This window comes from Euleptes europaea, chromosome 12 (assembly GCF_029931775.1).
Source record: "Euleptes europaea isolate rEulEur1 chromosome 12, rEulEur1.hap1, whole genome shotgun sequence".
In the NCBI taxonomy this organism is placed as follows: domain Eukaryota; kingdom Metazoa; phylum Chordata; class Lepidosauria; order Squamata; family Sphaerodactylidae; genus Euleptes; species Euleptes europaea.
In genome coordinates, this window is record NC_079323.1 from 1,434,850 (window position 1) to 1,447,697 (window position 12,848).

Consider the following 12,848-nt stretch of genomic DNA (forward strand, 5'->3'; position numbering starts at 1 on the left):
AAGAATTTTGTCATAAAGTCATACTTTCCCTCTTTATAATAAGAGAAAAGGTTTTTGTAAAATAGAACCTAACACATGAAGCTGCCTTTATTGAATCAGACCCCTTGGTCCATCGAAGTCAGTATTGTCTGCTCAGACCGGCAGCGGCTCTCCAGGGTCTCAGGCAGAGGTCTTTCACATCACCTACTTGCCTAGTCCCTTTAAACTGGAGATGCCAGGGATTGAACCTGGGGCCTTCTGCAGGGCCAAGCAGATGCTCTACTATCTGTCATGGCCCCTCCCCTGCTTCTTTATTTCAAGACCCTTTTGTTGTTGATAATTGGTTACAATTTCAATTTTTTTTTAAAAAGTAAAAAAACCTTAAATAAATAAATAAAAAAGGCACGGCCAGCATATCGCTACTGGAACACAGGGCTGATACTGGAAGGGAAGGAGACGTGTGTCATTTAAGAACATACAATTAAGCAGGGATGTGGTGGGTTGGGAGAGAAAGTCTTAAAAACAACAGAAGCTGACAGGGAAAGGACAGTTGTAGACACCAGAAACAGGAAGGGCTGCAGATGCTGTCAGTCTTGTGAAGCACCACTGTCTAAACCTAAGCCCACTCCAGCGTAGAGCCAGCATGGTGCAGTGGTTAAGAGCGGTGGACTCTTATCTGGAGAACCGAGTTCAATTCCCCACTCCTCCACATGAAGCCTGCTGGGTGACCTTGGGTTATCACAGTTCTCTCCGAATTCTCTCAGCCCCACCTACCTCCGAATTCTCTCAGCCCCACCTGGGGAGGGTAAGGTGATTGTAAGCCGCTTTGAGACTCCTTTCGGTAGAGAAAGCAGAGTATAAAAGCCAACTCTTCTTCTTCCACCCACTACAGACTGTCCAACCCCTCCACGAACTTGGGTCCCAGTAAGGAGAATGCCCATTGGCAGGACCACGTGCATGATCTCCAGGAGCTAAGGGGTGGTGGTGGTGGTGTGTGAATAGACCTTCCAGTGGCTAAGGGGAGAAACCTGACTGCCCAATTCCTTGATTCTCCCCATAGACTAGCAGAATTATGGCGAACCATCATACGCACATTTAGTTAGTTCTATTATTCTGACAGGCTGCAACATTCAACATTTCTTGTCACCTAAACTCAAATTAAGCCTCTACACAAAGCATGAAGAGCTGGACTCATTATGAGAAGGGAAATCACTCGGAGCCTCTTACATTTTATTGATGATCTTGATGAAGACTCTGCAGTCCTGGAGCTGAGACAGAGAATTCAGGGCATCTTCCAGCTTCAAGCTGTTTACCTGTGGAAGAGGCAGAACGAAATCACAGAGGGCAACCCACAAGCTCAAGGAACAGGGATCAACACATGACAGTCCAGAGTTTGCTCACCAGGTTTTGGGAGGAAACCCCCTTTTAAGAAATGCAGGATCTCCGCCTCCAAGCTGGTTCAGAGGCAAAAGGGTCTACTTAAGCCGCTAAGCTGACTAAACTCACTCACGCTTCCTTTCATGAAAGAGAAATGAAACCAAGGGCATGCTGTAAGGTATCTTGGGGCCTTGAGATGGGATGCCGACGTAGTAAATCCTGCATTTTCGGCTTGGAAAGGTGCGCACTGGGCTGTGACGCCCCCTGCCCTGGCAACTCTTTTAACACAGAGGTCTCGATCTGCAGATACTGATAAACATACATGGCATGTGGACTTCATTAGGTGCTGTACCTTTGCTCACAAAAGCCACTAGCACAAGTGGGTGTACATAACAAGTGTCAGGTTCTCTCGCAGCAGGCAGAATGAGAAGGCGAAGCACCAGGCTGCCGGAGGAGCACGCTTTTAAGTGTGCATCTGCAGGCCCTTCCTACCCACACAGGACTTCCCGGGCTTCACTCTGGTGGCCAAAGCCCAGGCTGCTTCTTGACTGGAGCAGGACAGATCTCTTCGCCTGCTCAAAACAGACAGTCAGCGAAGGGGCTTAGCCTCAATATAGGTCTCGCATGAACAACTGCATGTGCTGCGGAGCCGGACGTGGGATTGCACCTGACCTCTACAGGTGCCTCTGCGGCTAGTCACAGAATACCTGGCAGCTCTAGCCACACAGTGCCTCCTATAAGGAATCTTCCCACTTTTTTGCAGTCAGGTCACAGCTGACTTATGGCAACCCTGTTGAGAGCCAGTGTGGAGTAGTGGTTAAGAGCAGTGGTTTGGAGTGGCGGAGGCTAATTTAGTGAACCGGGTTTGTTTCTCCACTCCTCCACATGAAGCCAGCTGGGTGACCTTGGGCCAGTCACAGCTCTCTCAGCCCCACCTGCCTCACAGGGTGTCTGTGTGGGGAGGGGAAGGTGATTGTAAGCAGTTTGATTCTCCCTTAAGTGGGAGAGAAAGTCAGCATAGAAAAACCAACTCTTCTTCTTTTTCAAGGCGAGAGAAGTTCAGAGGCGGTTTGCCATTGCCTGCCTCCATGTCACACCCCTGGTATTCCTTGGAGGTCTTCTATTCAAATGCTTGCCAGGGCTGAGATCTTCCCGCTAACAATCTTCAAATCCAGCTGTAATGTTCTACACTGATGCCAAAGCTCACAATTTACACGTCTCCCAACTGTGGTGGTTTTACCACCTCTGGGTGTTCAGTTTGAAGAAAGAGCCTGAACTGGAGCCTCTGGCAGCTGCTCCAAGCACAGTGTGAAAACTGGGCTCTCTTGGCATAGGTTATTTCTGCAATTAGCAGAATTTTGTATCTGGACTCCAGGGCTTTTTAAAAGCCTTTATTAGGTGGAACTATTTACTTGTAAACAACAGATGTTGTTGCCCCCAAAAAACCTGTAGCACTGGGGCAAACTCTCTCCCCTCCCAATCTATTTTACCTTACCATTGCCCGTTTTTCCACTCCCACAAACAGCAAGGATCCAGTGAGATAAGGGTTATTTTCTCAGTTGTCTAGATATGACTTGTCAATTTCTGTTGAATGGCAGTATTCACAATTGCAATTATCTGTTGGTATCTAAATACATCTCAGCAGCATTTTTTTTAAATAATTTTTTTATTATTTTTCTATAATAATCAAACAGAGAATTCAACAGTCAATATATGTAAACATCAAAATATAGATTCTAATTAATAATTGTTGAAAATACATCCATATATAGATAATAAAGAATAAAATAAAGGAGCTTCCCCTACACCTCCCTCAATCTTATCATTTGTTTGTTATCTCCTTTGTTTAAGATTCTAATCCTGATATTATTACAAACATTTATAAACATTTACTATTTCATTTACCTATTTTAAAATAAAAAGAAAAGACAAAATAAGAAAACAAAAAAGAAAAAAGAACAGATATATATATAGATAAAAATAAAAATGGATTAGATAATATGTAACATTTTTAACCTCCTTTTGAAATGAATATCCTAATTTCTCCGTTTCTCCCACATATCTAATAACTGACAATTGTATTAATGTCATTGATTATTCTATTTTTATCAAAGCAAAACCGTTTGATCAGACCTTTTTAGTTAAATCCCAAAGAAAACTAAGCCCTTTGACCCAGTCTCTTTATCTTAAATTTCCAACATCTTCCTCTCTTTCCCAAAAGCTTTGAACATTGAAGGGCATCCATGGAAGTTGTTAATGTAGTTCCCTCTGTGAAGATTGATGCAAGATAGTGAATCTGCAACAGATTTTCTTCCATCCCCAAGGCAAAAAGAAAGATCCCGGTATTTCCAGCTATTTGCCCTTCTAGGTTCTCCCAGTTAACTTTGAAAAGTTCAACAGGTAGTACATACAACCAAAAATCCAAGTCGCTAACATTCATCTCCGTGGTTATCAGTCGGGTTGATTCGGTTTCTTCTTGCAGATATATATCCTTCAGAAATCCTTCGTAGCTCTCCATCTCCTTTGAAGTATTTAATTCTTCATTTAACGGTTTATCATTTGGGGAGCTTCCTTCTCTCATTTCAGATCTCATTGTCATAATCCGGACTTTAATGTCCTTAAGATCTCCCAGAATTTCATCCATTTTCTGAATAGCAAATTCATAGGTGTTGTTTGTCAGAGAGAAGAGACAATCGACATATTTAATCTCACTTTCCATGGTTGCCACTTCAGATGATTAATTGAAGTTTAATTTGTAAAATCCAGACAGGAATATATTGAGTTGTAAAATGATGTTGCGGGGGGGTAGAGTAAAAAGTTGCATGTCTGCCTCCTTCCTTTTGCCTAGGAACTGGGGAGGTATTTGCCAGTTACACAATGCCACACATCCGGTCTCAAATCCCGTAATGTTCTCACGATGGCAGACAATAGCCGATACTTCCGGGCAAGACGTGGCAAAGGAATTTGTTTACTCAGAAAAGCCTCCTCCCGGAAATAGGGGGGAATCTATTTGTCCCTCCTCCTTGCACTTCAGTATTTCTGATTGGTGGCTATACCGTCATTCAAATAGTCCCGATTGATGTGTCTATCCACCGATCAATTTGATTAAGATCCTGTCGGCTTATCGAATATTTTTAAATGTCAAAGAGTCAACCAAATCTCAGATGGGAGGATTCGGATTCTGTAGATATTTTTTTTCTTCAAAGCTTCCAATTCCAGGTAAAACAAAAGAGTTCTTGTTACTTACTCAGATTTTAGAGGAGCAGGTATTCTTGCTTAAATATTGTTGCTTAGATGGTAGTAGATAGGGGAGAACTGAGCCTAAATTCCAAGGAAATCGTTCATGGCAATAGTTCCTCCTCAAGCCAGACGGGATCTCATCCAGGATTCCAAGAGTCACACGATGGCTCTCTCGGCAAAACTGGGGGTCAAACCGTACTTCGTGGGCAGCAGGAGAAGTCCTGTTTCCCAATCCACTATTTAGGATCAGGCAGGGGTGCAGGATTACACCCCAAATTTGAACGAATCTTGGTTCTCTTGAGAGCCCTCAAGAGACGTGGCACTCAGTTCAGCACCCTAGCGGAAGTTCACATCTCAGCAGCATTGAGTCCCCTTCACTCCTGGAAACTCTAATTGAATTAATGCAAAAAACGAAACGTACAATATTTGTTAATAAATATTTGATGTTGGTTTAATAAATACGATATGCAAAGTCTCAGGAACAAATGGAATAAGGAGCTCAATCGCCTATTTGAGTTTATTTAAGTTTAATTTCATTGTTTGCCAACAACTACTCATGTGTTTTTGTAATTAGCATAAGCATTCAATCTTTTGATGATTAAAGCTTCTTTCTGGTTACCCTAATCATTTTAGTGCTTCAAAAATACTTGGCTGGCCAGCAGAGCAGGGGTTTTTTAACCAGTCAAGAGCTCTGGAGGTCCCTGGAAAGTGATACTTTAGGGTGGTTGGGCAATGGGGGGCGGGAAGAGGAACTAAATTGCAATTGACCACAACAACCAGCTTGACTGATTGTGTGGGAGCCTGCAAAGCAAAGGGACTTCTTGCACCATTGGGCAAAAAAATAAAAAATGGCAGAAACCAAGTCAAGCAGATCAAAAAAAGATTACCTCCCTTTGACTAAACACATGAGCCAAGTCCAGACAAAAGAGGCATGCAGAGTTGCATGCTGGGACCCTTTGCAAAACCACGAAGTCTCCCGTCCCACTGGAATCTACCACTTTCAACACTCCTAATCTCATACAACAGAAGAATCCTCATATCATAAGGCTATTGGGGGGGAAAGTCTTAGCACCAACTAGGGTCCGTACAACAGTCTATTATTGGGCTGTGGTCAAACATTCCATAAAGACAAATATGCCCTTAAGAACATAAGAACGAAAGAAAAGCCCTGCTGGCTCAGACCAAGCTCCACCGAGTCAAGCAGTCTGTTCACACAGTGGCCAACCAGGTGCCTCTAGGAAGCCCACAAATCAGATGACTGCAGCAGCACCATCCTGCCTGTGTTCCACAGCACCTAATATAACAGGCATGCTCCTCTGAGACTAGAGAGAATAGGGATGCATCATGACTAGTATCCATTTTGACTAGTAGCCATGGATAGCCCTCTCCTCCATGAACATGTCAACTCTCTTAAAGCCTCAGGCCACCCATCGTGTGTTCCTCTGCCAGGTCCATGTCTCCACCCAGGTCCGTCTCCACTGCTAGCAGTCTGGGGAAAACTCTGGGGGTGCCGCATCCTGTCTGGGCTCCTGCATCAGCTCCAGGTCAGCTGGAGGAACCAATAGGGTGCAGGTCTCCACAGGTGTTTCCTGGCCAGTTGAATCCCCGGGCACAAGGACCAGCCCTGGTTGCTGGGAAAGGACCAAAGGGGTTGCCTGTGAAGGGTTCAGAGGGGCCGGCACTGTGGGCATCTCTGGGCCCGCAAGGGACCCTTCTTTGTCCCAAGTGTCAGCATCAGCACAGCTAGGCCAAGTCAAGACTCATGCAAGGGTTCGATGAGAGAGGCCGGTGTTTTAAAAAGAGGATCTTCTTGTTTTTGCACACTTCTCTCAGTTGCCAAAATGCTTTGTTCAACAACTGGCACACTACCAGATTTCCAATAATGCAAGACTACGAGGGAAACTCTAAATATATCTAAACTTTGGCAAAGTCCAAATCAAAGGGCGCAGCATGGGACCGCGTTCACGGCCGCAAGCTTACAAAGATGCTAAGGACAAGAACAATGAAGGATGACGGCTTAGAAATATTCTTTCGGCAACCAGTACTATTTAGATCCTTTGTCCTGACAACGCTCCTGAAAGTTAGACGCTCTAGAGGAGGGTCCCCTTGCTAGGCATCTGCTTTCCATCAGAAGCAGGGGGCTGCCTCATCGCTTCCCTCCAGCACCATGTGAATGCGTCCCACCTCCAATCACAAGACGGTGTTTTCAAGACACCACAAACTATAATCGACCGGCCAAAGGTCCGGGCCTTTATATCACGGCTCAACCGAAAACAAAAGCCCCCCACACAGTACAGGTCAGCAAGACACACTCTCCAAAGGATGAAGCTGGAAGAATCACGGAGCTGTTCTCCTCTCCCAGTATTTATTTGCGAATGGAAAAGGCCACCCAAGAACACTGGAGAATCCCCTTTCTTGGCAGGCTTTCAAAACACCAGAGCGCAATCAAGGATCCAAGTTAAGGCTGCCCTTGAGGTCTTTCTGAAAAATACAGTCACAATTCTGTGGCAAAAAAAGCCACAACCTGGTGACTTGTATAAATGAAGCAAGCGCCGATAATTGATTCCCTTTTAGTTCATTACAGTGAAGGGAAACAAGTTCTGATTGACACTGAAGCCCTGACCCTGGAAATCCTGCAGAACCCTTCCTCTGGTTTTAGTGATTACCTTGACACTCCATGTAGACATTAAAGTGATCTGCGGTTGATCTAATTAGGGGGCTGGAGGCTCCCCCTTGTCATGGTCAGATCACTAACCGCTCAAGGAACAGCTCAGCTTGCTGCCTCCTCCTTGCAGGGGCAGAGGACTGATCTGAACGGTCTGCCCTTGGAGATTAATGGATCCTGTTGGATTAATTGATCCAGCATGGTGTAGTGGTTAGGAGCAGTGGACTGTAATTTGGAGAACTGGGTTTGATTCCCCTCTCCTCCACATGAAGCCCGATGGGTGACCTTGGGTCACAGTTCTCTCCAAAGGCAGTTGCCTCCTCTGCTGCCATTGCACCAGCTGAGTCTGGTCCACCTTGCTTAAAGTGGCTTGTGACTTAACAACACTTACGTCCAACCCTGTTCATGATGATCACCTAGCCCCCAACTGTGATGTTTTTGCAAGGTTCTTTGATGATAAAAAGGTGGAGTGTAATTTTTTTAATAAATAATAAATAAATACACCCACTGGCAGGGAAGTCCATGTTTTAATCACTCGTCATGTCCTCAGTCTTTCCCATGTTCTCCACTCTTGCTCTAAACTGAGATAAGTCTCACAGCTAAGCAGTAACTTTAAATGTACAGGTCCCAGTCTTCCTGCTACGCCCTTTCTCTACCAGAGGGGAGGTTCCAGAGTTCTCATATCCACCTCCTTTGCCCCAGATCTCCCGAATTCCACAAGATAAATCAACCCTTTGCTACCATGATAGCACAAAAATACTACCACGGCTACGATTACCAGTCACATTATTTGTTTTCTGCCGAACATGTCATGACTGTCCCAACATGGTCCCAGCAGTTTCTCCCACCGTTTGCACACTCCCCCTGAGGGATATGACTTCTTGTTGCAAGGAGGCTCTCCAGAGATGCTGAGTTCATTCTGCCAGCAGCCTTCTTCTAAGGATCGCTCCCCCTAGCTCAGTGGTTCCCAACCTTTTTCGAGTCGTGACCCTTTTACAATTGCCAAGTAACCTGCGACCCCCATCACATTTGTCATCCTCAACATTTAGTCTGTTTCTTACTATCTGCTTTAAAACCTCCAGCAGTTTTTATTTATCGCTTGAGCGTGTGTGTACACTCAGTATATACATTTCTCCTGCATGTATAAAAATACACCACACACACATTCCCAGCCAGCGCCAGCCAGCTGCCTACCCAGACAGTGGGCGGGGACTGTCGAGCGGAGGACTCGGCCGGGCATGCGCTTCTGGCGAGTTCGTGCCCACGCGCCGCCACGATTGCTGCTGCCGCCGCCGTCTCAGTGGTTTTTTCTCTCCTCCTCTGCCGCCGCCTCCTCCTCCTCTGTCTCTGCAGTGAGGTCACGGGTGGGCGGTGCGTCAGCAGCGGCTTGTGCTTGCTCCAGCGCTGGGGACAGCCGGAGCGCCTGACTAGGGGGGGATGCACGGTAGGTGGGGGGGAAGGACGTTTCCCGTAGACAACTCGCAAAACGGGGGGGGGGGCAGGGAGAGGCAGGCGAAAATAATGTGGCGACCCCCCAGAAAACACTTTCTGGCGACCTCCTTGGCGGTCACGACCCACAGGTTGGGAACCGCTGCCCTAGCTAATGGAGACTGAGTTCTTTGCACGAAGATGTGAAACCACTCCCACATTCTTCTACAAACCAAATTTCTTCCCACAGGCCATTTTCCCAACAGGAAGGTGGATGGTGAGTGGAGTTAAGATCCTGTAATCAAACTAGTCTTCTGACCTCAAGGTGAGAGGTGGCATCTTATCTACATTGCAGCTGACTTATGGCAACCCCAGCAAGGGGCTTTTCAAGGCAAGTGAGACGCAGAGGTGGTCTGCCATTGCCTTCCTCTGCAGAGCCTTCCTTGGTGTTCTCCCTTTCAAGTACTGACCCTGCTTAGCTTCTGAGATCTGTTGCGATTGGGCTTCACCATGCTGCCTTCCTTCTCTAGTCTGTTTAAAAGCCTATCCAACAGGAAATCCTGTGCATATTTCTATGGAGCATGTACAGCAGCAGGAGGCTGTGCAAGAGGGCCCACCAGGGAATGGGTGCGAGAAGATCTGACCCAGTGAATTTCTAAGTTCATCTGAACTAGCATGAGTTTCGGGATCATGCAATTAGTACTGTTTTAGGATTTGTTTATTCTGGAACTGTTTGTGTGTCTGCACACTCTCTCGCCCTCTCCCTTTTATTCTTCAATCCTCTACGCTTCCTTCCCCTTTGCATTCTCGGTCTCACTCATCTCCAGCCTTATTTTCCCAAAGCCATGAATGCCTTTGATTGATCAGCACAATTGACTGCTCAAGGCTGAGAGGAGGGTGAGCAGGTGTGTATGTAAGGTGGGAAAAGGGAGTCCAAGCTTTGGCCGGCCAGCCGGCTCTGTCTGTGATCTCGGGGGTCAGGCTGGTGGCAGCTATCATCCAGTGGGTGTACATGAGCACACAGCCCCCTGCTTTTGGTGGCCAAGACTAAGGAAGGCTGGAAAGCTGTTCTGGTGTTATGAAGCCAGATGTGAGGAGGCATAAATAAGCCACCAAAGGAAGACATAAACTGCCGAGCACATTAAGGAGAGGGAGGAAGAAGACCGCTCAAGTGGTTTCCAAGAGTAAGGGAGGGATACTTTACCCAGGCAAGGAGGGTCGAGGCTCGCGTGCCGTGGAGAGACATCTTTGCGCTTTACCAGGTTATCTCCCAGACCTACGAAGGTCAAAAGAAAAGAAAGTTAAAAGCCTGGCGATAAACAGATTACTGTCCACGTTCAAGACCATACACTCTGCTGGCAAGAGAGAGAGAAAACTACATGAGCTCTGTCCTTCTGGGGAGTTTCAATTCCAGCCCTTGCTGACACTAGCATTTAATAGGGGGTTATCATACTATCTTATTGCATTGTTCTCTGACTTTGTAGTCTGGGTGTATTACATTGCTTATTGTATGTAAGATACTGTCCCACTGCATTGTTCTCAAATCCTGTAATCCTGTTTTATTGCCTGGACTGGAATAAATGTCTGTAAAGTGCCCCGGGACTTCTGTTTTGTATGACAAGAGCACCAGTTAAAATCAGCCCCAGAGAAGCCCAGAGAGATTTCAACAACACTCTGGCCACAAGACCAGCAATTAATCCCACGGCACCGTCAAGAACGTGGCAGGATCTGACGTCCTCAGGTGTGCAAAATGGCCAGTCTCCAAAACGAATGGGGGCTGTCACTCACAGAAGTTCATATTTTAGCAAGTGTTAGAAAAGAGAGACGACAGTCCAGTAGCACCTTACAGACCAACAAAATTTCTGGTAGGGTATGAGCTCTTGTGAGTCACAGCTCACTTCTTCAGATAAAGCTAGCTGTATCTGAAGAAGTGAGCTGTGACTCACAAAAGCTCATACCCTACCAGAGGTTTTGTTAGTCTTTAAGGTGCTACTGGACTCTCACTCTTTTCTACTGCTACAAACAGACTAACATGGCTACCCGTAGTGATCTATTAGCGAGTGCTGTTAGTCTTTAAGGCTCCACTGGACATTTGTTTCCTCTGACACTCCATCAGCCTCCATGTCTCAGTGGGGCCCACCAAGAGGCCCCCAGCCACCCCACAGCAGGCTCTTCCATATCAGCATCTAACACAAAGGGGTGAAGCCGCACTAACAGCACCCCACCCATGCAGGGACTGCCCGAAAGCAGCCGCAGCCGCCTGACACTGATGTAAGATCCGCTAATAGTTTACTCCCACTTGCCCCTGGCTAGAAAGGGACAGTGCAGACAGTTCAGAAGTTGGGTGTAACCTCCAGGTAGAAGAGTAGATTGGAGCCCAGGAGCACCTTGGAGACCAACCAGATTTTCAGGGTATAAGCTTTCGAGAGTCAAAACTCTCGAAAGTGTTTGGTATTGGTCTTCATAACACCCCGCGCTTTGAGTAGAGAAGCATTTTCATGCCAAAAGCCCCCCCCCAATCCAGAGTGCTGAACTCAGTGCAAGAAACAACTCTGCCACTTGGAAAGGGAGGCGCGCAAGCACCCACCCACCCTGTGCATTTCCCTGGTCAGCAGCTATTTTTAGCTGGGCCCTAATCTGAACTGAGCGATGCCGGCGGAGCAGCACCCTGGCCTGGCTCCACCCACCAGCGTGGAGCTCTTTTAACTCTGCACGATGCACAGAGCATCAGAGGCTTCGACCAAGCTTTCCTACGAATCTCAGCTGATACTCTGACAATCTGCGTTGCCGTTTGCATGAGCAGCACCCTGCGTGTGGCGCTAAATAGCTCCTTGCTCTTGTTCTACCTACTGGAGGGAACAGTTGCCAAAGCCGTCGTAGCTGTTAACACCAGCGAGCCGAGGATGAAGTGCTCTGTGAGACTCAGCGTTTTTTTGGGGGAAAGCAACTGAGAAACACAGGAGGGTGTTAAGGACGATGCTATGGGGATGGATGAAGCCCCAGCCGACGACCACCTGCTTATCACCACCCACTTCTTTAGACTAAGGAGAATCATGCAGTTTTTAAAAAAATATGTGTATTTATTTACTTGATTTCTACTCTGCCTTTCTCCCCAATGGGGACCTATAGTGGCTTACGTCCTTCTTTTATCCTCACAAAAACCCTGTAATGCAGGTTAGGCTGAGAGTGCGTGACTGGCCCAAGTGTATCCACCAAGCTTCCCTGGCAGAGTGGGGATTCGAACCTGGGTCTCCCAGATCCAAGTCTGACACTTTAACCACTACACCACACAGGCTCTCAAAAATTAGAAGAAACTTGACCCAAATTGGTGGCAGATGACAGAGGAGTCTGCAGTCATTCTGCACAGCCACCAATGCCAATCAGTGACTGGATAACACATCACACGCAGGGATGGGGAAGCATTTCCAGCCCTCTAGCACTGCCAAACTGGGGGGCAAGGATAAGGGGAGAGAACGAGGCCGGCCCCAAGCACAGCTCAGCCACAACTATCCAAATAACAATCCCAGATGCCAGAACAAGTGATTAAGGCCCCCGGAGCCAGGGATGCTGTTCCAGCCGTGAGGAAGGAAATGGTGCACTGGGTCTTAATATCTGTAGCGAGTTACACAGGAGTCATGCACAACACAGAGGAAAATGGGCGGCTTAACTGAAGTCCCATATCATGCACTGGGAAAAGGGATCTTCACTGTGGCTGAGCACCGAGGTGCAAACAGCCAAACCACTTATCAAGCTAATACATTTGTATTCCGCCTTCCTTCAATCAGCTTTGGGCAAGCATACCTTCATTCTCCCTTCCTCATTTAAGCCTCTCAACAGCCCAGTGAAGTTGGTTGGGCGGAGAGCGTATGACTGGTCCAAGGTCACCCAGCGAGCTTCCGGGGCAGGCCGGGGAGTTCAGCCAGTGTCAACACCTGCGGCTGGCGACTGGCCCCAGGCCGCTCTCAGAAATCACGACCCACAGCAGCCTCTTGCTACGCCCACAGTGACAAAGGGGGGGGGGAGGTATTCTCCACACTGCAGGGTGCCACTGAAGGGTTGTTCTGCTGCAACTCAAGGTTCTTGAGTGACAAGACGTGCAAATGCCCCACCCCCCACAAGACACTTCAGACCAAGTGGCAAACAGTCCAGCTGCCTGCAG

At 47.2% G+C, this 12,848-nt stretch overlaps 1 protein-coding gene across 1 annotated transcript in view; it reads right to left on the reverse strand.

The window, feature by feature from the left end:
• Positions 1 to 9,975, reverse strand: part of NUMA1 (nuclear mitotic apparatus protein 1) — a 49,424-nt gene extending 39,449 nt beyond the window's left edge. The window contains exons 1-2 of the mRNA XM_056858644.1: positions 9,894 to 9,975; positions 1,207 to 1,292 (exon numbers count right to left, since the gene is read on the reverse strand). Coding sequence (XP_056714622.1) covers positions 1,207 to 1,292; positions 9,894 to 9,935 — 128 coding nt within the window. The 5' untranslated portion in view covers positions 9,936 to 9,975. The remainder of the gene's footprint in view (positions 1 to 1,206; positions 1,293 to 9,893) is intronic.
• Between the last annotated feature and the right edge of the window lie 2,873 nt (positions 9,976 to 12,848).